Source organism: Cinclus cinclus, chromosome Z (assembly GCF_963662255.1).
Source record: "Cinclus cinclus chromosome Z, bCinCin1.1, whole genome shotgun sequence".
Lineage (NCBI taxonomy): Eukaryota > Metazoa > Chordata > Aves > Passeriformes > Cinclidae > Cinclus > Cinclus cinclus.
In genome coordinates, this window is record NC_085084.1 from 52,241,372 (window position 1) to 52,266,817 (window position 25,446).

At 35.1% G+C, this 25,446-nt stretch overlaps 1 protein-coding gene across 1 annotated transcript in view; it reads right to left on the minus strand.

Annotated features, from left to right (window-relative positions):
- Positions 1-6,664: 6,664 nt before the first annotated feature.
- Positions 6,665-25,446, minus strand: part of CNTLN (centlein) — a 138,028-nt gene continuing 119,246 nt past the window's right edge. Inside the window, 5 exon segments of the mRNA XM_062513945.1 lie at positions 6,665-6,736; positions 6,738-6,773; positions 14,696-14,773; positions 15,998-16,111; positions 16,114-16,188. Of these exon segments, the coding sequence (XP_062369929.1) occupies positions 6,665-6,736; positions 6,738-6,773; positions 14,696-14,773; positions 15,998-16,111; positions 16,114-16,188 (375 nt within the window).

The following is a 25,446-nucleotide window of genomic DNA, read 5'->3' on the forward strand; positions in this document are numbered from 1 at the left end:
ATTATGTTTTCAAAAATAACAGTGAAACAAGGAACATTCTTTGTAACATCAGAAATATTACAATTTTTTTTCTGTGGTAAGGAATCAGCCCCACTCTTGCAGATGGCTTCTGTGTCATAGCAAATGACAAGGGACTTGACAAGGTCTTTGAGATGTACAAAATAGGAGATACTCTGTCCTTTCATTGCTCTGCTAAACACAAGACTTCTGAAGACACAGAAGTTCTAAAAAAACATAAAACTTAAAATTCAAACTAGATGATACCTTTAAAATCACCCCAAAATGGAATGTTTTGAGAATTTTCTTCTTTAGAATACAAAGGAGGAACAGATATTAGAAGGCAGGAAGGAGACCTTGACAGTCATCTGATGCTTGCATTGCAGCATCATTCTTCATTTTTCTCACACGGTCAGCTCTGAAGCAAGAGGATATCCAGAGGACTTCTAATGTGCTTAAAATTCAGCAAACGCTCAGTTCACATCCTCATCTGGGTTGTACCACTTTAAATCCTTTGTATTAATGAACATAGAAATATGCCTCTAAAATAGAAGGTCTATATTCAACTCTTAGCAAACTGCGTATGTCAGTCAGTTGGTAAGACAGCTTCACATGCAACCAGACAGAAACATTTTGTCAGGATAGAGTTTGCACTCTGCCTTGAAGTCTTAACATAAATTTTTAAATTATATCAACTGCCTGCTAAGTTTCTGTCATAATGCCAGGAAAAATTCTGAATCAGCCCTCACAGACAACTTACAAATCCTCTTTGCATAGCACCTTAAAGAGATACTATTCTGGGAGAGGTTAATACCATGAAAACCCCTTATCCAGTTAGTTCCATGCAGAATGAAGCTTTGTAATGGAATTTAGCCACTTCCTGTACCCTACTTGGCTCCATAGTGTGTACTTCAGAGCCATCCAGTGTTTGACACGAGGTCATTTACCTAAAAAAGCAATCTGATGCTTTAATACTTCAGTTCCTAATTAACCTCTCACAATTTACAGCACATATGTCCAATACACACTAATTTAAAATCTTATGTAAACATTAGCTTTTAAATTAAATTACAGAATTGCAAGTGCTAAACATAGAAAAGGAAGAGGATCACAGTGATCTGAAAAACTCTGTGTCCTGAAAAAAACAGAAGTTCATTTGATTCTTATTTCTCTTAATGGCAGCTCATATCAGTTGCAGACAATTTGCTCCCTGCTTGTTCATTGTTTGGAGAAGTCTGCATTATCTGGATGTAATGGCTGTCTCCATATTAGAAGCCCGAGAACTCACTCCATGGCCACTTCCTTCCATAGGAAGCCCCACTAAAAACTTCCTCTGAAGGAGGGAATTTTATTGGCAAAATAGTTCAGAACCAGCGGCTTCCCTACATGAACATCTCCAATTAAATTTAGAGATAGTGAGTTACATAAACAAGCATTCAACTAACCATTCACCCAAGATTTTCTAGAAGGTCAGTATTATTCTCCTATTTGCATTCTCAAAAAATCGTTATTTTCAGTGGACAAATAATTATATTTTCAAGTGACATCTTCAAACCTTGATCTTCACATGATAAGCTATAGTTAGAGCTCCTGTTGGTTACAGTTATTTCTGATGTGTGGTTATCAACAGAAGAAAAATTCCTTATAGAATAAAGGCAAATTCCTTGAAAAAAAACAGTTCAGCATGGGTTCTTAATGCAAAGTCATAGCTAAGAGAGTAAATGTAGTCTGTGCATGTATAACTAGAGAAAGATCAAAGAGAATAAGGAAATAGCACTCCTTTTTCAATAATAATCACCACCTACTGAGGTTGTTACTTGACTCATATTTTAAAAAGTTTTTCTGCAGAAAGTGCAATGTGCAAAGATACATCAAAGATGCATTGTAAGGTCCATTCATGCCCTTTGTCCCCCACATACACACCATGACTTAAAGGTTCTGTCTAGCTCACAGCCTTCATTGCCAGCATGGAGGATTTTTTTTTCTTTTCACTAATAAATACCATGCTTTGAAACTGAATCTAGAAAATTTCAATGGGAAATCTTGAGCTGTGAGAATTCTTGATCACAGACCTACTCGGCTGGGTTCTCAATCACATAATTTCTTCAACCCAGGTTGAATACTGTTTTTAAATACAAATTGAAGTGTTTTATGCTAAAAGTTGTTTTCCTTTACAACAAACAATTATGAAGGAAATCTGTCATACCTGAAAATCTAGGATTTGTCAAATTACTATAGTGTTGTGTGCTTCCTTTAGCAAGGGAGTTTTCCTATAACAGAAAAAAATGTCAGATCTGTGTCCTGCATGCAATAGGTTCAATTGGTCAGAGTCACTTGAACCTCCCCTTTACACTGTCTGATAGAAATTTCCAAATAGGCTCTTAATCTGATAATCTTATTCTTTCACAAAGATAGGAGCCCTAAGTTTCCCCAAGCTGTTAAACATGCTGTAAAGTAACCCTCACAGAATGATGGATTTATATATAGCTGATAAAGATGTGAATACTTCTCCACTTATCTCCGAAAGGTTGTTATTTTGACCTAAAAACCAAGATACTTTGTCAATATCCTCAAAGAGCTGGACACTTTGCTTATCTGGCTCTGGAGCCATTTGGAGTCATATTCCCTTCAAATACCAGTTACATATCAATTTTAAATCACGTGAAGCCATTCAATGGTGATGCACAAACTGTGTACAATGGCACACAACTATGGAAATTATAGTTTGTTTTCCTTGTTCTGATATTTATCTTTTAGTGTATTGTAGGTTTGTGTATTGTATAGTGTAGATATTAATTCAGTTGTAGAAGTGAAACAGAAAAGTATCCTAGCTGAAGGTATGGCAGAATTAAAATTCAGACCTTCCTGACTCCATAGCCTTTCTGCAATCCTGAATATAAAAGCCAAAAACGTAACATAGCCAGCAACACAAAGTAATTAATTTCTAAATATGTGATTATAGCAGAAGTCAAGGAGTGTTCCCAGCTCTCTCAATCATTTACTATGCTACAAGTAATTTCAAACAGTTACCCACTGGGAATTCTCAAATCCGAAATCAGGAAACTTCAAAATGATCCTAACTCTATGTATGGGAACATAGACACTACAGAGAAAAAATAATGCCTCAAGACCAAGAAACTCAAAGTTCAATGGTTAATATACTCTCAAGTTCAGGTGGAACACTCAAGTACTTCTCCTGAGGTGGGGACTTTTACACTGTCTGATACAACACTGTGACTCATGTTGTAAAACTGTTGATCATGCCCATTCCTGTGGTGGAAGGCCCCAGAAATTATTCAGGGGGCATTTGGGGGCTTTATGACATGTTCTCTCACTTCAGCAGAATAGCCAATTACACTCCATCAAAAGGGATGATTAATGTGAATGTCTCAGTAACTTTTCCTGGCAGGAGGCAGGAGAGGAGTTTTAAAATTGAGCCAGTCATGTAAGGGATGACTTTACTAGAATCAAAAGCATTATCCCATCTCACAGGATCTGCTTATCAGCCTCTTCCCCTGTCTAGCTCAAACCACAGCTTCTTGCTAAGCACAGGTTGATTTGTCATGGTCATCCTCTGGTGCTCACACACACTGCACACATGTTGTTTCTGTGAGCATCCACAGCAAAACATCCAATTGTTTGAGACATTAACCATTAACATTTCATTCTCTCACACCCTACTGTGGACCTGCTAGCACACAATGAAGAGTTTTGAAAGGGCTAAACATTTAAACAACTTTGACAAACCTTACAAATTTGTGTATTTCATATTTAACAAATGTGTGCGTAAATACGCACACACACGCGTGTGTGTATATATATATATATATATATATATATATCTCCACACACACACACATATATATATGGATGACTATAAACGATTAAGTATTTCTGGGCCTCACCCTTGTGTTGCTATATTAATGACTGTAAACAACCCATTAATTTCACAAGCACAGCAGATGTCAGCTGCCTGACCCAGCGTCCCAGATCCTGCAGAGATCAATGCACCGAGCCCATTTTTTGGGAAAGTTTGCCATCTAGAGGCTCTATCAGGAAGTACAAAGAGAGAAAACTAACATAGAAAAACAGATTAAGTGGATTTTCTGGATGTCTGTAGGCATCGTTAGCTCAAAAGAGAACTGCCTTTAATATATTTAATGTTTAGCTTTTTTAGTAATATCATCTTGGAAGTATTGAGCTAATGCTTCTCCCCAAATCAGAATCAGTTTTTCACTCAGTGTAATGAGCTTGATTCTAGGATATGGGGATTTAAAAAAATATTCATAAAACATAATAAAAATAATTAATTTTAAACTTTTTTACTGTAATAAAGATCTTTTCAGAGACCATCTCCTGCTCTGCTGGTGCAGAAAATATCAAATAAGTAGTAAAAACAGGTACGTTCATCACAGATGGTACTCAACATTTGTGTCGGCAAAAGGCAAGAATTAATTTTCTTTGAAGTATCATCCTATTTTTTTTTCCCTTACAAATATCTCTCAAACTACATGACATTTTATCTCTGCAGAATATTGACTGGTATTTCCATTTTCATTTGTTTACATCAAATTAGAGAAGAAAATAGTTTTTGAATGAAAATACCATTCAAATACCTTTAAAAGATTAAGAAAGATTTTCAAAGATACTTGGCAAACTTTGGAGCAAATTTTTAAGAAAGACAGCAGTGTTATACTTTCAGGAGCATTTGTGCATAAATCTGTGTCCAGCTGGGTTTAAGGATTTAATTTTGCTCTCTCTTTTCAGATGAAGTTAATACTAATTTAGTTATCAGTGTTCTTGTTTACTCTTGCACCAAGAAAAGACATCTCTTTGTACCCATTTGCCAAGTAGATACAGAAATTTGCAGGGGCAGTAAAGCAAGATGTTTAAGTTATGAGAAAAAGAGAGTAGTCCGGAAAGTTCCCTCTTTTTGAGACACATTTTCTACATGAATTAGCTGATGCTCCCTGCATTTTCACCATGACAAAACCTCAAGTGTTAAAGAGCACCAAGATCAGACTTGCAACAGCAGGTGTTTGGCAATGTGGAAATAAAGACAATAGGGATACTTTTCAGATATCTTTGGCCTTCTGAAGCTCTTTTCACTAAGCTGCATTAGAGGTTTTGTTGAAAATGTGTTGAAATGCATCTTGCTGGAATTACTGAACAACATAAGACTATAGCTTCCACATGTCTTGATGGATTTATCTTCTATAACTTTAGTTGCCAGTTATTTCATTGTCATTGAGGTCCATGTTAATTTTTAGCTTCTGTGAAACCTGAGGCAAACAGTTCCAACAGCTCAGTTTCATTTGCATGTGAGTGGCATCCTTTTCCTTACTTTGAATATATCACCACACAATTTCATGTGATGGCCCTTATTTCTTGCATTGAAAAAGGTGATGGTCAACCATTCTTAAAGAAGTGACAGTTTTTTATACAGGGCTAGTTCTCAGTCTTAATTTACAGGTGCAGGTGGAATATGTTTGCATGATTTTCTCTAATTCCAATAAAAATTCTCTCAAGTGTCTGTGTTCACCAGGTGCAATTGAACAGAAGTTTATAGAGATGTTTTCTTTTTGTTAGAGACATGAAACAGTGAACTCCATAAATTAGAAAATATATAATTAAATCCTATGAAAAACACTGGACTGACATGCAGAAAACCTGTGGCTCATGCTTCATTTAAGTGAACTTAGGCCAAATAGGTCTTTATTCTGATTCCCCACCCAATATGGATTATGATATCTGTTATAAAACAACTTGATATCCATAAATGAGACATATATAAGAGTTAAACTATTAACACGTGAAGTCAGAAACTTGTGTCTTGTTTTTTTGTCAGGTGAGTTGGTCCAGAGGAATTCAAACTCTAAGATCAAAAATATGAAGAAATAGTATTTATTTTTTAGTATTGACAGAGCAATCTTGGTGGAAAGACCTGACTAAAACTCTACACTACTTTCCTAAGGCTAGTGAGAGCTTACAGCTATTTGTTAGCTGAGAAGGAACTGGATATACTAATGAAAAAAAAAACTTGAATTTTTAAAATACATTGCACTCACTATGCTCCAGTATGCTCAGAAGACAATGCAGATTTTCCTGTATTACTCTACACAGAATATTCTATTATACAATCATTCATTTTTTTCTAACATAAAAGCATATATTTTTATACAGCATGTATCATAAAGTTGGGCTTTACAAAGAAGCTAAAAAATACCTAGAAATTAGGTGTTCAAAATCCCAGTGATATTCCCAGTTCCTTTGTAAATCCTACTTCTACTGTTCTGATTAGTACAATCAAGTGTTACTTGGCTGCTTTTTGTTCTTTCAAAATTGTAGAAATGTGCATTAGTCATGACAAAGACACCCTCTCTCTACAAAGCCTGCACATGTGTTCACTGCCAATGCATTTAAAGGAAAACAATTTTGAGCTTTGCATTGATTTGCAGCAATTTTTCTCTTCAGGAATCAAATACCACAGTGCTTTCCAATAGGAATTTAATTAATTCCTCTTGTTCAACAATTAATTAGTTCATGGTTTCTATGTATGTATTGAACATGCATATTGACAGTGCTTTTATGAGAAGAGAAAAGACATGAGGAAACAGCACACATTTTAGTCACACTTTGCAAAATCTTAGGAATGTAAATATAAATCTTAGGAATATACAGATTGCTTCATGAGGGAACTGTATTCTTCTAACAATTTCTTCTTCTCACTTAATTTTTTCCAGTACAGCATCCATTAAGTATGAGGCAAAGGGAAACTGAAAAAGAAACAGAATAAGAAAAATTATCATTGAACTTTATTTTCTTCATGTGAAACACATTTATTAAATATCTTTAAACTATCAGATTTCACTTAGTTCTGCCAACTACCACATACACATTTCTGATCTTTAAAGTTCATCTGCCTGGTTAGTGTCTGAAAATTTGCTCTTTATCATAAAAATGATAAAAGAGCAGCGTAAAATGAAAAAAGATAAACTCCTTATTGAACAATTCATGCTTTACTGACCATGTTAATGATGTAAACTGCAGTACCAGCATCTCTGTCATTTATCTTCAATCAGCTGATCAATAAAAGGTTACAGTCACCTCTAGGGCATGCAGAAATGGTAGTGTATGAGTGTAAGTTCACTACTCTCAGGAGGATGAGACAGAACTACCAGTATAATTCTCAATGCTGCAGCAAATTGCCTTAGACTCACACACAAAACCTTGTAAATAATTTTAAAAAAACAACAAAAAATACACCCCAAAACAAACAACAACAAACCCACAAAAACAAACCAACCAAACAAACAAAACAAAAAAAGCTCTTAAAGTAAAGTAAAATCCCAAACCTCCAAATGCATTAATTGGAATATGACACAAATGTCTGCTTCTCTAAAACATGATACCAAAAAATTGTATTGACACAACTACAGGGAAAAATTAAAACTTTTAACTTCTCTGATATAAAAGATGCATTTCACAACCAATGTCTTCGAAGGAGATTTGATATATTATTCAGGGTCATCACTTTAATGCTTAAAGAGGTTTTCTTTCAAGGTGTTAGTTTATTGGTGCACTGTTTGCTGGGAAGTGTTTTTAGAGATGGCACAGAACAGTAGTCGTGGCAGCTCCATGCAGAGAGGCCACTGCTGTGCCAGAGGAGAACAGGACAGTTTTCGTTCACTGTTGAAAAATCTCTATCAGCTTCAGCTTCACAGAACTCTCTCAGCTTACTGAACACACAATGAGACCAGTGGTGACTGAGGGGTCAGTACCACACCAAAAGTAACAACTCATTCAGAAGGAGAGATAATTTTACATTTTAAAACCACCAGAAATAAATAAAGTAGAATATAGAAGCTGGTGGAACAAGCTGCTGGTTTTCTGCTTTTTGAAACTTTAGTTCAAAGCAACATTTTTCCATCTAGAACTCCGATCTATTTCCAATACTTCAAGTATTACTGCTCTAGTTTCATTTTTTTCACCTCTCTGTTCCATCTGAAAGAGAAAATTGTATGGTCCTTACACCAGACAGAGTAGTGCTTGCTTCCTAGATAGACATGAAAAAAATATAAAAGAAATAAATAAAAACCCAAGACATCAAATCATATCAAATACCAAAGCACAACAAATACAAAATGTTACATTTGAACTGATATACAGACATGAATCTATATACTGATATTTATAATTGCTAACAAGTCAGAAAAATCTAAAAAAGGAAAATCTTGTTAGTAGAAGATATGTGTTGTGAAGAGCTACAATGGCACTCCTACATGCTGCTCAACAGTCACTTTGTAGTTACAGAAAAAGAACAACAATACATATTATTTCCTTTTTCTACAGGAAAGGGGGTTTTCAAGGGCTGGTGCTTGCTGGCCAGACATGTCTGCACGTGTCATAAATAATTTATGTGTGTGGTAAGAAATTTCTAGAAGTCATCTACACCTGTCAGCTTTCTCCTGTGTGCTATTGTGATGACTTTTTGGGAAATAGAGGGGTCAAATTCACTGAGAATAAATCTATTCTGCGCAATAGAAGACATAATCTTAGCTGAAATTCCTGGACACTTACTTGCTACTGTGCTTTAAAAACACTGACTCCAGCATCTTGTTCACTCCAACTTCTCTCCCTCTTTTGTTTTTTATGAGAACACTGTATCATTATCTCAGTCTCTAATTCTTCTTGCCTAGCTTGACTACATCCATTTCTAATACATTTCACCTCCTTAATGCTGTGCCTGAGATGAATGGCTTCTTATTGATGTCTCTGGCTTGTATCATTCTAACTACATTTTACTCGATGTTCACTACTCTCTGTGGCTTCCATGTCACAGCAAAGTGATCTTTCAAGAACTATTGCCATTTAAGTGATTCATTTAAATCAAGAGCATTTGAAAGTGGAGGATTATGTCATTCAACACTTGTTGGTTTCAGAGAAAGTACTGTATGTTTCTCTCTGGTTTTGTTTCCTTGCAGACACCCAGAACTGGATGCTCTCTACAGTCTTAATTTTTAATAGAAGCTTGTCAGACTTACTTTTAATGATGGTTCTGTAAATATCCTGGGAAACTTCCCTTTATGTTTCTCTCCAGAACTTCACAAACATTGAGGTAATCTCTAAAGCATTTTTCCCAGCTTAAAACCTGCCATATGCTTGGGGAAGTCTTTGGAAGTTCAGTGAGTGCTAAGTGCACACATAAGGAGAGAAAGCTTCTTTTTTACCACTGATCATTAGATTTTTAGTTCATAATGATACTTCTTTCAGATTTTTACAATTGTCTGTGCCACAACTCACTTAACATTAATTGTGGTGATCCTAAATCAGTACATTATGGTAGGCTTTAACAGAAGTAATATTTAGTTGATCCATATGATTTCACAACATCTGAATGTGCAAACTATGTCTGGATTAAAATAATTTTATTTATTTATTTATTTGACTTCCCAGATTTACAAATTTCTTCTTTGATAATAGGAAGCTATATGAGTGAAAGTCATATTTCTTTCACCACTTATGAGACAGATATATTACAGATAAATGTAAGGCGAAGTGATCCTAAAGAGTCAGAAATAGTGACAGTTAATTCTCCTTCTCTCACCTACTTATTCTGACCCTAAGTTTGCTTCTTTTGGAGATCCCTTCTGTAAAAAAACAAACTAGTAATATTTATTGACCTTAAACCACATGACTGAGTCTCTAAGTGCATAAATATGCACCGATCTGCCAGTGAAAACTGTTATGATGAATGCAAGGCAATGTTTTTGTTCTAATGAGACATGGCATCTCTATTTGCACAGTGTAGTATTACTCTGAGTTCTGCTTCACAAACTCTAAAATGCATTAGCATAAAAATAAAAGTATTTAGGTTTTGGAATATACAAAATATTGGTTACAACTATTTCACACCTTCCCATATGGATCATCAGTATAATACATTTTCCCAACAAAAAAAAAAACTACTCAAACACCTGCAGAGCTGCCTTAGATTGAATTAAGTGAACCACAGAAAAGCAAACAAACAAAAAAAACCTCAAAACAAACAAACAAAAAAACCCCTAGGCACTAAGACCAATAACTAAAACATCCCAATTTCACTAAAAATAAAAGTCAAAATTAAAAAAATACAGAGGAATGCTTCACTTTATTGCAGTTTTTGTCTTATTCTTTGTTCTTATTCTGCTTAGTGGTGACTGCATATACATAATTATATAAATAGATGTTTACCTTTTATCCTGAGTGACCAAGACAATTTCTCCTTGTTTTCAGTTCAGGATGTGTGATACAATGTAGATTAGTTTGTGCACAGGAGATAAAACATAGATTTATACCATAATGCTTTGTCGGTGTGCAGGATTGCACTCTTATGCTCAATAATGAGAAGAAAATCATGACGTGGTATCAGTGCTAATGGTGCCCAGAATGTGGTTCAGGCTGTGCTGGCGCTGCTTTCTAAGGTGCAGGTACTTGAAACACCTGGTGATGGTAGCAGTGGTGATTGTGCACAGGTGTTTGTACATGGTTGTTCTGAGTGCGAGCTGTTCAAAGACACACAGACTGGAGAGAGACTAATGAAAGCAAAGCAGGGGAGTTACAAGCCAAGAATTTGGAAGGAAACAACTATGGCTGTTAGTGCCCATTCCCAGATGACAGCAAGAGAAATAAGCATTTAGAAGCCTGTGAAAATCCTAAAAAGGGGCTGGGGAAAATCTTTACTGATGATTAATGAATATACTGTTTAAACCCTATTCTAGAGATGCGTTACACAAAGAGTGCCCACAGAATAGAGGAAAGGGAGCCTTTCTGGAGGTTTTCACTATTGGAATATGACTTTTAGACCCATAATGAAGTCACAAGAGGAAAGAATTTATTAGGCAGCTTTGTTAGTGCAAGATGTCATATCCCAAGGAGTGCATGAGGAGGGAGGAAAAGTAAGTGCTGCTGTAGATCTCAGAGGAACATGCTAAATCAATGCTGTCATTTGCTTCAGTGCTTAGAAAACTTAAGCAGATGATTTGCATTTTGTTAAAAAATAATTCTTGGGGACTTCTGGCAGTAATCTGGATTGGGCTACCATGCTGTACTCACCACACACAAAATTATTAACAGATTTTCCCTAGATGGTGTTCCTTGCAATAAGTCACTGTAAATGAAAGCCAGTGGTAGTGTAAGAAATCATGTTTGAGCTACATGAGAAGAAGTCATCCTCTTGGCTTAGCCATAAGTTTCCTAAGATGAGGAAAAGCTAGAATAGATTGCTATTTTGTTTGAGTTTTAGGGGGAGTTTTTATGATTGTAAGAAGAGTGTGCTACTATAAAGAGCCAGGCTTGATTAATAAAGCATAAAGACTCAGGTGTGAGGGATAAAGTGGGAAAAAGCTCATAATTTGCCTTGGAAGATGTAAATACACATACATGTTGAGATAATCATACTTATTACCCTCTGAATAATATAAACCACTAAAAGCTCAAACATCTATAATGTGAGACTTCTCCCAAGCCCAAATAGAAATGTTTAATTAGTCTGATGCCTCTACACGTGTGCAGGTAGCAAGTATCTGTGTGCACTCATGTGAAAACTCTCCACATACAGGTTCTTCACAGACCAGAGAACCTTTCCCTTTTGTCCCAGAATCAGTTATTGAGATGATTTACTTTTATTCTTTAGTGAGAACAATATAGAGTTTTACTGTACAAACACAGAGAGACAATAGAAAAAAACCCACTTCTTGGCCATTCAAGATGTAGATTCAGACAAGTGATTTTTATTAGCTCTTCTTAGTTTATAATATGATTGTACTCTCCTGTTATATGATTCTTGTTTACATAAAGACATCGCTATTCAGAGATGTCTCTTTCAAATCATAGGCCTCTTAGTAGTGGTTTAGTTTCTTGACACAGTGGTTGATAAAATAAGGACACAAACTCTGACTGGTATCTGTGAGTTTCAGGAACATGAGAGTATTTATCACTAAAATAGTAATATTCTTGTAAAGCTGAAAGATAAGAGACTTTTCCAAGTCATAAAAGTATGGAAAATAAAGGTATAGATGAAGTGAAAACAGAGTTGTGGTATCCTTTATCATTACACTTTAGGGGAATCTATAAAATGACAACTAGTGCTTCGCTCAGTCCCCCCCAAAATTCTAGTGCAGCAGTAAAATGGTGTATGTCAGTAATAACAATAAAATGTCTATGACATTTTAAATGTTATCTTACTGTCACAGTAGAATAAAATTAGCTTGAAGAATGATCTAAAGTGATATGATGCAGTTCATTATGTATAACAGCAATAGCAGCAGTTTCCCAGTGTTCATAAAGGTTCCTCCATTAAATTTACCTCCAGTCAATAATTAGGAGCCCACAAATAAACCTAGGCAATTAAATCAATACTGCTGGGCAATTATGTTCCAAAGTCCTGGCTCAATGGCACAAAAAGACACTATATCAAACTGCAATATTAAGTCATCTGATGCAGTTTTCCACTGAATGTTTACTCAGAATAACAGAAAAGGGCAATCCTGCATCTTTGTTCATGATGCAAATGGGTAACACAGTTTGCCAACATGTAACACTTAGCAGGCAGTCTTTTATGAGAAAAACCCTCCAGAAAGTTTACATTTCACCATGGGCTTTAGTTTGTTGATCAGAAATATTACCAAAGCTTACTAAAAGAAACCACAACCAAACTGCAAGGCACCAGTAAAGCATTCTAAAGGGCACAGAGCTGTTCCATCAGCTGCTCAGAAATACAGATGAAGAAATCCTGTTTCCATCTATGTGCCTTAGCATGGGCAGAAATGAAAAGCAGAGCTGGCTGCTCCCCAAAACCATCATAATCCTCTTGCAATTCTAAAAATGGTCTGCTTGCCAAAAATTACCTCTGCCCTCAGTGTTTCTTCTGAGGAACCCCACAAGATGGAGCAAAAATCACAGAAAATCACTATTAACTTGTACACAAATGTACATGGCTAAGAACAATGAGCTCTTCTATCCGTATGTAACATTTGCAGTCTTAATATACCTGGTTTCATTCACAATTCCTTCACTCTCCATCCCCTATTTTTTGATGTCTGTCTATAGCAGATGAAGAAAAGTGATAAATATTCTGCTTAGTGTTTTTTCAGCAGTTTACCAAATAACAATGAAAAACAGAACAAGAAGTCTTCATTGTATTCCATTAATCTGATCTATATTTTGGAGTCCAAAATATGAGCAAAATCTTGAAATTTATATATATATTTAAAAACTATTAAAATTAAGGTAACTAAGTGAATGTAAGTAATTGTCCTTTTAATGCTGAGTTTCATGTAGCATTATGAGGTTTAATTAAAATGCCAGTTTTCCTGACAAAGCCAGTAAAAGCACACTGATATTTCTATCTCCTCTGCTGCAGCAATTAAGCGGTCTTCATGGCAGTAAGTTTTGACAATGAAAAAAAGAAAACCTGTCATTTCTTAAAATTCTGGTCACAGGATACAATCCCAACACAAAAGTTGTTGATGGTAAAATACATAAATCTGATGTGAATGTTCCTTTGAAATGGCTTTCAAAATATTTTCAATCATTCACATTCTTAAATGATATTAACTACATGTTAATATTACTACTACTGATGGATGCATGCTAGTGAATATGCATTAGGAACACTGGATGCACAAATCAAGTTTTATTTCTTTCCAGATGCCAGCTGCCCATCATTCAAATAAAAGACACAACTAAAAATATAATAGAAAAGTTTTAAGAGTCAGTGTATGTTGTCAGTGATGTCCAAACAAAAGCTGACTATGGCTAGAAAAGCTGGGCTCTCACCTGCCAATAAACTGCCCTTGATCACTTACAAGAGGGGAGCATCCCAGCAGACTCTGTGTGTATTAAAAAAAAAGACTTGAAAGAGAAGAAAAAGTATCACACAGGTCACAGCAGCAGTCTCAATGGACCCCTCAGGGATTTCTGCTAGTCTCAGACTTGTCATCCTCTATGCAGCTTTCCTCTCTGCCCAGAAAATGTCGATAGGAAAATGTTTGAGGGGCCTCTGGTGGAAATTTTTTCATTCTTTCTGCATTGACAGGATGCCAAATCAATATTTACTTCCCACTAACAAGCTGCTCGAGGTCTCAGTAGAAAATATTGTAGAGAATGCGAGAAGACACGATAATAAACAGCTGTCTGGCTATGAGGAAAACATGAATTGACTGGAAACAGGTCCACAGTAAAAGGTCACAGAAACCCATGAACTCCTCAGGTGTCCATAACAACTAGTAACTTTAAAGGCACATAAAAAAAAGTCTCTTTTCCTAAGAGGTATGAGAGAACAGATAATTTTCACTCTAGCAAGCATTATACAGTGTTTCAATAATTCAATTAACACATTTGCCAAGGTCTTTGCCGGTTTCCTCCAGCACTATTTTACTAGTTAGGTTGTTTAGGTTAGCTTAAGTTAGCTGTTAAGTTAGCTATCACAAATCCTTGATTAATATCTCTTCAGTTTTATACAGTATCTCTGATTTTAAGACAAAGACAAGGAAATGCTACAAAACAAGGATTTCACATTGCTCATCACAGTACAATCTGAGAGCATCAATGGCACCATAATTACAAATACAATGTATTAATTACAACCTAAAAACACTAAAACTGCTAATCAGAGCAGAAGGTTATAATTCACTGTGGGATGATATAAATTGAGCACCTGTACTTCAAGAAGTTTCTGGATATGTTGTAGCCATTCTTTATCTTTTTCAAAGTCAATTTTTTTCTTTGCTGTTTCCTAAAAATATAAAAAAAACATCAGGAGCAATAAAGGAAACATGTAACTGGGTATATATTAAATATAAAGGATGTGGAAGTTGGAATCACATTTGCAAAATTAGTTATCTGCAGCATCAGTGCCCATGTTTGTGCATGCCTCTAGAAATGTGCACAGCATGTTCTTTTCATATTAATATACTGGTGTATGTGTGATCCATGTCTCAATTGTATGAGTTCAACGTAAAGGTGCCTGAGTCTATGCACTGACAGATGGAATATGTAGTGTATTGTGTAGTGCAAATTAATCTCCTGTCTAATATTTTTTTAAATATTTATGGTTACATATTTTAATGTGCTTTACACATATATTCACAGTGACTATAACAAAAAGATACAGGATACAGAAATTACTCTGAGAATCAAAGTGAATCACTTTACAGTGTTGTATAAATGTTAGTAAACGGCAGGGATCAGCCCATTTTATTTGTATTCATGAGTGTAATCCCTATCAGTGCATACACATACCATGCCCTGTTAAACCAATGGAAAAACTCCCTTTTTGTGACCTCTTTAATATAAAGCTCCAACGAGGCTAAATCTAAGTCCTCACTAGAGTACTGTTACAGGCCAATAATGGCCAGCTTCTAGACACTTGCTAAAGTAACTGCACAGGCTTTTTCACAAATTACTTGATCAGGACTAAATAAATCTGGGTAAGAAATCCTATCACTGCATCTATTTAATAGAGTGATTTGATGAAACACCATCAAGTATTTCATAGTAAAATGTTTGATAGAATCAACTAAAAAGGCAATGAATTCACCCAGAAACCATCTGTCTACCAGAAATACCTTTAATAGGTATCACAATTCAGAAAGGAAGTATCAACAAAATCAATCTAGCACAGCAAGAAACATTCTAATTTTGTTTTCTTTAATGTAGAAGTCTATTTAAAATGCATAATCCCACCAAATAGCCCCATGAAGAAAGGAAAACACTGAATAATATCTCCACATCCACATGCTCAAAGCAGTTGTTTATATTTATGCATGCCATAGGTTCTTGGCACCTTATAGATCTCTAACCTGACCTTCTCATTTAGATTAAATCCTTCTTGATTTCTGTGCTATATCTTGCACAATGAAATTTCAGTCTTTACCTGCAAATCCTTTTCCTCAAGGAGGGATATAGCCAGCATCTTCTCATCTATGCCTTTTTTACTGAAGTCCTTAAAATAACTTACCTCATCATCTCCTTCTTATAGTATTTCATAAAGATCAGTTGTTGAAACATTAAGGATAGATGCTGCCAGCTGAAGACTCTCTTAGGAAAGACCCTTTTTGCATGCTTTCATTTCTCCCTTTTTTTCTTTTTTGCCAGTTTGATTTTTGTTCTCAGCTCTTGTACACTGTGGTGTAACTCTCCAGTTAGAGTCTAGAAGACATAAGCAAAAATACGTTTTTATAGTGCAAATAAGATGGAAAAGCAGTATCATTTAGATTAAGCTCCTTTAGATGGGAATTATCTTCATTCTGTGTTATTGGTTCACAGAAATTGAATACATCTTGGAATATCAAATAAGATGTTACTTAGGACACAAAATATGAATTAATACAGTAAACCAAAAAAATTCTTCAATGTGTGTATTGTTTTGGAGGTCTTTAGCAAAGTAATTATTCATATAATGCCATCATTAGTAAGACAAAGCAGCTTCCACAGAATCAATCCAAATTTTTCCTGACCCAGTCTAATAGATATGTTCTTGAAATTAAGAACAAAATTCTCAGGCTTCATTCTGGTTTAAATAGAGATATATTTTATTTTTTTTAAGGTTATTGACATTCTCTGCATGCAGAAACACCAATATACCTGTTGATCCATACCTGAAATTTTGTTTCCCACCAAGAGAGAGTAATTGAAAACTATCCGGGCTACCAAGTTCCTACCTTTCTTATTTCTTAAGTACTTTGGTTCAATGAAATAACACTAAACAGCAGTGTAATTCATTAGTTTTATAACTGAAGTAATTTTTGTTTAATATTTATGTAACTATGACAAAAAGATTTCATCAAAAGCTGAGCAAGACAACTTTATTTAAAAATTGTTGACTAATAAACAAGAGTAGTCATACATTTTCAGAACATCCTCCTAGAATATTGAACTTCCATGACTCAAGCAGAACTGTGATTGTCGACACAGACATTTAGGCTGAGTTTAAAATGAGAGAAGGTTGATTTCTTCTTGATCATCCTAGTGAAGCTCATCTTATTAGCTCATCTTATTAAGATACATCTCAACAGTAGCTGATTAGCTCCTTAAAACTCTTTTTTACAGAATGCCTTCATCTCATAGAAACTGACAACAGGATTATGAAGCCTGCTTATTGGCATTTTGGGTAAAGTATTCTACAGCGCCTTCTGTATATAAAACAGTCATTAGAGAGCATTTGCTAATATATTTCAATGATGGCACAGCAGACTCATCCAATTCCAAGTTGTTTTTTTCCTACCACTTCCCAACTTAACATTTTTCTCTTTTTATAAAAATTTAATAATTTAACAATATAAATACCCTGCCACAAATCTGGGGAGAAGAGGTACAGTGAAATTTGTCCTGTTTTCTGATTCAAGTGTGGGTCCCTCTATCTACAGAATTTCCAAAAAACTATTTCAGACATAAACATATCCACAAGTGCAGAGCTGAGAGGAATGAAGAAAGTTGAAATGTAATGGGCAGGGACCTTAGGCAACTTGAACAAAACTCATAGAAGGAAATAGACTTCTATTTCTAAGAGAAGAGGGAGCCCCAAAAAGAAAAGCACACAACATGAAAAAAATATACTTAAATAACATGGTTTTTTTTGGTAGCATTTGAAATGGTCTGACAATAAATTGGTTCTTGCAATATATAGGAGATGTATGTAACTGACAATGGAAAAATAAGTTCAACCCTACTTTTTCAATCAAATTGATCAGCTTCCCAGATTTTAAAAAGAGATCTCTCTCAGGCATAAGTGATCACTCCAGAAGATGCACATTTGTAACATGATGCAAAGAGGAAATGTAAATTAAAGGAGCAAAATATCAAGAGGATTACCTGCAAAACCACTTGGAAAGGCTACAAATAATGATAAATAACCAAAACCAGAAAAAAACAAAAGCAAAAAAAAAAAGTCATGATAATAAACTATGTTAAACATGCACTTGAATGCCTTACAAAACACAATAATAATGCCAGGCAATAGTCACTTGACATTATTACATAAATGTTATTGGTGTATCCAAACTCCAAAAGAAGTTCATGATGAATGAACAAACTGATAACAACAGTGGAACACAGAAACTGCAGCTTCAGTGTGATTGGCTTTTAGTCCACAGCACCAGAAAGACACAGAATCTAAAGCATCAATTTAAAACTAAAGGAATTAAAGAAAAAAGAAATAGAAAAAAAGAACAAAGAAGAAGCAAGTTTAAAAAAATCAAAGAAAGAAAATTACAACTAATAGATTTTAATATGCAAGCATACACTTTATATATAATCACAGCAGATCATACATATGGAGGACTTGCACTTCAATTCCTCTGTCCCTTGAGCAGTTCAAATCCACTAAAGCATATGTGAAGCACCAACCATATGTGAAAAACAACGCTACTTTATGGGCTTTCAAATTGGACTCTGAGAGACTAGCTGTTTTTGAACCTCCCTCCTTCAAGTTATTTATATAATATTCGACAATAATTTTATCACTAAACAAGTGCTTAAAAATTAAAGTATTACTATGATTTTAAGTTGTTTTTTTCTTCTGATATTTTCTTATCCCTCATATGCTAATGTATTCATGTGCTAAACTGTTTACTTATTAGTAATTTAATTTATATGTCAGTTCATGCTCCAATACAGAAATGTTCAGTCTCAAGCCACACAGGTTTTAGAAACTGAAAGACCCACTTCCAAACTCAAAAGTACAAAAACTCGTGAGTTAAGCAACACAGCTTTTGCTGATGAATGTATTGAAGCCAGTAGAATATTTTTCTGTAAGAAAAGAACTTGAGACAATGCATTCTGGAACTAGGTGTTAGGTTTTGAACTAAAATATTTTTCTCTGTGTATTTGAAAATTGCTTATTTTTAAACTAATAAGCTTACATAGGTGATGCAAGCTACCTAAAATGAAATCAGTGCAATACATGACTTCTATAATATACTGATTTATAACAATGTCCTTTATTAGTACCCATAACACTAGGATTTCAGATTTTCTCTTTGTTTTTTTTTTCTTTTGCTGTCAAATCTATAAGATATTTCGTTAGCAAAGCCATTTTCCTAACTTAGATGTTACCATCAGTGCTACTCCTGTGGGACACACTTTGCTGCTACCAGCCAACTAGAACAGGAATTCTTGATTAATTCCTGAGATGAATCTACACCACTTCTTTTCAGACCCGTGCAACTGCCACTGATCTGACTAGAAAAAAAGAAGTTTAAAATTCTAACGAAATTACCTTAAAGTTCACAGTCTCTTTTAATCAGTAACAATTATTGAATTACCAAGGGACTCCATATAATTTATACAGTATACATTACCAGTGTTGGGTTACATATAATTCTGAAATACCTCCATTATAAGCCTTCTTACTTTATTTTCACTACCTCAAATACTCATTCTTAAGAATATATTGTTTTCAAATCTGACCTCAGCATGTAATTACTTCTTAGCACTTGCATATTTTGCCAGTTTTGAGATGTATATAGACAAAGCTCTTCTTTCAATTAAAAGGTTATATTTAATTAGACACTCAAAGAAGCCTTGGTGACACAAAGTCACTGACAGCACACTATTAATAAGGCCTTCACATCCCGAAACACTGACGCTCGTTGATCCTGGAATTAACACACTTTGATCAATGGCCCTAAATAATGTTGTATGAACAAGGCAATGCCAAACTGTTTTTCTGTAGTTACCATGCTAAGTTACACACTATTATTGTTTATAGCATAATAAAACTTAATGGTTCCAAGGCAAATTCTGATGCTACCTAACACTGTACCTACAGATAGCCAGATTTTGATCTTGCACTGGTACAGATCTCATGGCAGAGGCCATGGCTCATGAGTAATTATTATAGATAATAGAGAGTAATTAATAGATAATTTTAAGTTTTACTGTATTTTGTACAATAGTAATAACAGTGTGCTCCATCTGGCTGAAATCACAGAATCATCAAAATTGGAAGAGACCTTCAGGATCACCTAGTCATTAACCACAGTCGCCATGTTAAGGTTCATTTTAGCTTTGGCCCTTCTAATCTTCTCACCACCTACTTGACAACATCTCTGTAGTTCCCCCACATTACCTGTTCATCCTTCCAGAGATCCTACACTCTTGTTCTGTCACAAGTTCGAGACTAAGGTCTCTGTTAAACCCAGCCAGTCCTCTTTCCTGCTGGCTTATCTTACAGCACAAATGGAGATGGAGTTAATTGTCTTCCAACAGCTTCTAAGGTGCAGTGTTTGGGATTTGTAACTAAACCAGTGTTAATAACATACCAGCCATTGCTAAACAGCACTGGCACCGTGTCAGGGTCTTCTGTTTCCCATGCTGCCACCTTGGCAAGTGGGCTTGGGATGCACAAAATGTAGAGAGGGAATGCAGCTGGGACAGCTGGCCCCAAGTGACCAAAGGGACATTTCACACATACACAACTGAACAATAAAATCTGAGGGGCATGGTGATTTGTCTGCTCAGAGACTGGCTAGGCATTGATCTACATTCCTTGGGGATTTATTCCCCCTTCTTTCCTTTATTAAACTGTCCTTACCAACATACAAGTTTTCTCACTTTTGCTCTTCCTATTCTTTCCTTAGTCCTACTGGAGGAAGGGAGCAAGCAGGGAGTCAACAAAGAACTATGTGGTGTTTAGCTGCTGGCCAGGCCAACCAACCACAAACGTATAGACTAATATAACGTACAGAACAATTTTATCTGTAGATTTGTATGTGTAATTCAATATGGAGATGTCTTTAGATACAAGTAATGTGTTCCTAGAAACACACTTGTTTTGTGGATTAGAAAAGTATATGGATGTGGCTCAAAGCATGAAACCAAAAATGAAGTGGAAAACCTTTTCTGAAACAAGGTTAGTTTCCTAAAGAGTCAAAAGCATTATGAAGACATTGTAGCTGTCTGTGAGTAATAAGAGCTAAATTTCACAGAACTGAACACTGAGCTTAAAGAACTCTAATATATGGTGGAATATTTATTGCTGGCCTAAGGTTAGGCTGAAATAAGCAATCAATGAAACCATAGTTATTTTTTCCTTACTGCCTCTCTAAAAATTACTTTCAAAATACTTTCAGTAATAATACTTAAACTGCATTACTGAAAGCTCTTCTATAGTAATTTTGTTTTAAAATATGTTATTTAATATATATTTGTATATGTTTATATATTTAAATTACCTAAACTCCTTCACTTGAAAAAAAAAAAACACACCTTCTAGGCATAACTCTTTTTTATCAGAAAAGGGTCAAGACAAGACAAAAAACACACCACTACAATAGACTTGCTTTGCTTAGGGCTATAACATGTAGCATTCTGACCCCAGGGAATAAGAAAGCCTGAGGAGGTTGATTTAATTCTTATGATTCCCAGTGATCACATGTCATCTTGGAGACTCCAGCAGATACCTTGTAAGTAAAGATATAGAGGACATATAGAACAATTTTACATTCCTTCACCAAGTTCAGCATTCAAACTTCTGCAGCCAAATATTAAATTGGTAATAATATTATTTTACCAATTTCACACAGGACACATTTATAAGGTGATAAGTTTGTTTCATTTACCTGTCTACAGTCACAGTTTTTGCTGTGGTTCTAAAATTTATTAATATACATGTTCAAACTATGTGTCTCATAGTTTTGTGCACTTGGAGGAATTAAGATATGATTTTTATTATCTTTTCCACTAAGAATAAAGTAAACAAACAAGCCACTGAATTTGTTAAACCCCCCAAAAATAAAAAAGACACATTCAAGAGAATATTAGTGTGACACCTAAATGTTAGCAGAGATGCAAAATTTCTAAAGCTAATTCAATAAGTAGCTGAAAGGAAAAAAATACATCCTCTAAAGCTAGAAATCAGACCAATATATATAATTTAAATTAAACAGTCTTATGTTGATTGGCACTGAGAATAGTGCTCACTTCTTCACAGAGGTAGGTGGAAGATGAAAGCACGCATGGCTTGGAAGAACTGCCTCACCTAATGACCTGAAAGAATTCAACTATACGTAAATATAGAGACATTGCAGTCTGAATGTAAAAAGTATGATACCACAGTTGTATCTGCAACCTGATTTTCAACAATTTCCTGATTTCTCAATTAACACAGGCAAACCTGAACACACATGAGCCTAACTAAGGTCCTAACAGACAAGATCTGAAAAACTGATTGAAGTAATTTAAAATATCATCATTCTCTTCTATCCTAGCAGCAAAAGCTCTCTCCAGTCTGCAGTCCAGCATCCTAGCCCAGCCATGCCTTCTCCATGGCTCTGAGCTATGGATGACAGATTGTGAAATAGAAAAGGTGAATGCTGTAACATCCCAAACCACACATCTGAAGAAGCGTACACAGATTTGCACAGTATTTCTTTTTCAACTACTAAAGATTAATCCATTGTGGCTTTTCTGAAAATCCCTCAAGTCATAGATATAAAAAAGTCATACAGTATAAAAAGGGGCCTGATGATTTCAGTATTTGCATACAAAACTTAAGCTTCTTGGAAATTAGTACCGCACACCCCAAAAACCCAGTTAAAATGTAATAAGAATAATAAGATACAGTGACAGAAATTAATAACAGCATTGCATAAAATTTTATAAACTGATCCCTATCAAGAACAAGATTTGAATTTGTAAAACTATGCTGGTTTAAATTGTGCTACTCCTACTTGCCATTAAGGGTGGAAGCCTTCTTTGGCTGGCTCCCCATTTCTCCAAAAATACCTCATCCTACACACTCTAGCAAAATGCCATTCCTTCTGGATTCAAAATTATTGAAAACAAATGGTTTCTTTATAACCATATATCTCTGAGTACAAAATTGTGAGTATTCTTTTAACTGCATTTTCTTAACCATCTCCAGGTGCAGAAAATCATAGGGAAGGATACTGAAAATATTTCAACTTGTATTTGACATTGTAAGAAAAGGAAATGGAATACATTCTGCTGTGTTCTAAAAAAAATTTAATTTATTTATAAATACATAGACAAGTGACTTAAGTCATGGATAGTTTTTAATTTTAAGTTGTGTTCAAAACAAGCCATATTTAAACAAAGATACAGCAATGGACTTCTTATGGCCAATTACAATGTAGTTTATATTTCAGTAGAAAATATACCATATATTCCTAATGGTACACTTAACATGTTTTAAAGTTCTCAGTGTGAATAAAAATTAAGGGACTTCGTATTACTGGTCAGCTTTCTCTTTTAGTTTTCTAATTCTCTCTTGAGAACTCCTTAGTTACCATAGTTTATGCTTGAACTCTTGTCTTAAAAATCTGCTTTTTTCATTACATTCTTTGTAATACCTTCAAGTAGAATTTATTGCATCAGCTGGACACCTCATTTATGGAACATGCAGCAGGTACCTACTAATATGAGGGACCTATGGTCATATATAATTTTATGTCTTTACAATTATCCAATCTCTTCTGTACATTAAGCTTTAGGACTGTCAAAAACTTGAACTGTAGACCTAAATGTTTTCAGACTGATGCTGGTTGTTAAGTATCAGCAAACACTTCATAGGTTTTTTTTGTACTGCTGCTGAATTTTCAGCACAATTAACATGTTTTGTGACCTATAACAGAAAAGAAAATAGTTTTCTTTATAGCAGAGAATGAGTTGAAATATGTATAATCAGCATGGGATGACAGGCAGAATATTTCTGTCAAAATATATTGGTTTCTAAAATTCTATTTATGTGAAATGGGCAATAATAATAATTTAAAGTCCTATTTACTTCTGCATTTAAGTACTACCTCATTTATATTAATTTTTTGCCTGCTGTAAATTCTTTGGTTTCAACAAAATTTCCTCTGATTTACACAGGTGCTAGCAAAACTACCATCATTCCTTTAAAACTTCATATATTACAGTTATTTACAGAGGAGAAAAAAGGCACTGACAGAAATTAGAGCTTCACATGTGTAGCAAGAGATGCCTGGGATCTTAGGGAGTTTATTGTCTTGAACAGTTAGGGCAGACAAAGGCAGCACAGTTGTACCACACATAGCAAACAAAGATATTCAGGGCAGACCAAGAAATACTGAGGTGAAGCAACACTCCAAAGGTCACACAGCAGGTCAGTGACCAAGATGTGAAGAACACCATGATTTTCTGACACTCAGCTCAGTGTCTAAGCTTATGCTATCTTTCTGCAGAAACACACAAAAAGCCAAAGAACTATAAATCAGATGCTCTGTGTAAGACCACTGCACTGCTAAAACAAATGTGTCTGAAACCCAACTTAAGAGGTCAGCTTTGGCATTACTTAGACTCTTAAAAAAATCCCATAAAACTCACCAACTATGTTTCCTTAAAATACTGTAGTTTGTTGGAGTTTTTAATGATCCTGTCTTCCTAGAGCTCTTCCTACTTCTCTGTAGTCCTTTTGGCATGTGCCTTGGGGAATCTCGTTAACTCACAACTTCCTAAGTTACTGTGGACACTTCATAAAACCCTGTACATGAGTGAGTGCTTTAGGTTCTCCTTGCTTCAGCTCACTTCCTTAGCAATTTGGTTGACATATGAAATAAACAATTATTTTGACATGAACTCTTAAATAAATCATTACTGAAGAAGACTTTTTTCCTCCTTTCTGAGTTTTTCTAGTTTTCTCATTTTTTTGCCAAAAGGCTTTCAAATCACTTCAACCCAGAGCCTTTAGTATGTACTCATATGTCCACCCCTGAAGTCTTCCAGTCATTCCTTTTTCCAGTCAACATTATTTCTGTGTTTTAGACCCCAAACTGGCCACTGTCTTTAAACTAAGTATCTTTCTATGTCCAGCAGAGAATGGAGTAAGAGCTTTAAAAAGAAGTCTCTCCAATCCATTTAAAGGAATCCCAGGTGGATCTAGACCCTTCCAGGAAGTGCAGTACAGAGTCTCCAAGTAGCACCCAACTGATCCAGCTGATCCTTTTTCAATCTCATTCTCTGTTAAACTTACGTGATATGTTTTTTACTGAGGCACAAAGAGAATTTTTTTACGAATTGGTGAAAACAGTCTCCAAGTTTGTTGGATCTGTTCACACGCTATCTACAATTACAAAGTCATGGTCTGTGAAAATGGTTCTCTTGCACTCTAAGAAAAATGAAAATAGTACCATTACCAACAAAATCACCAGTGTGTGTCAGACATGCATCTAAACTTTGCATAAGATATACATGCATAGCTACAAAAAACTGACATACCTTACAACTTGGTCACCTAGTTGAATCATCTAAATCAACATCCCTAAATTCTTAATACAGAATTAGATAAAAACTAGGATTTACAAATATTCAATATATTTTAAGCTACATCTCTTAGTTGTCTTAGTCGTTATCACAGTCAGAAACCAAAGTGAAGTGCTAACCTTCTAAGCCTAAAAAGCAAAGAAAAAGTAGAGTATGGACATG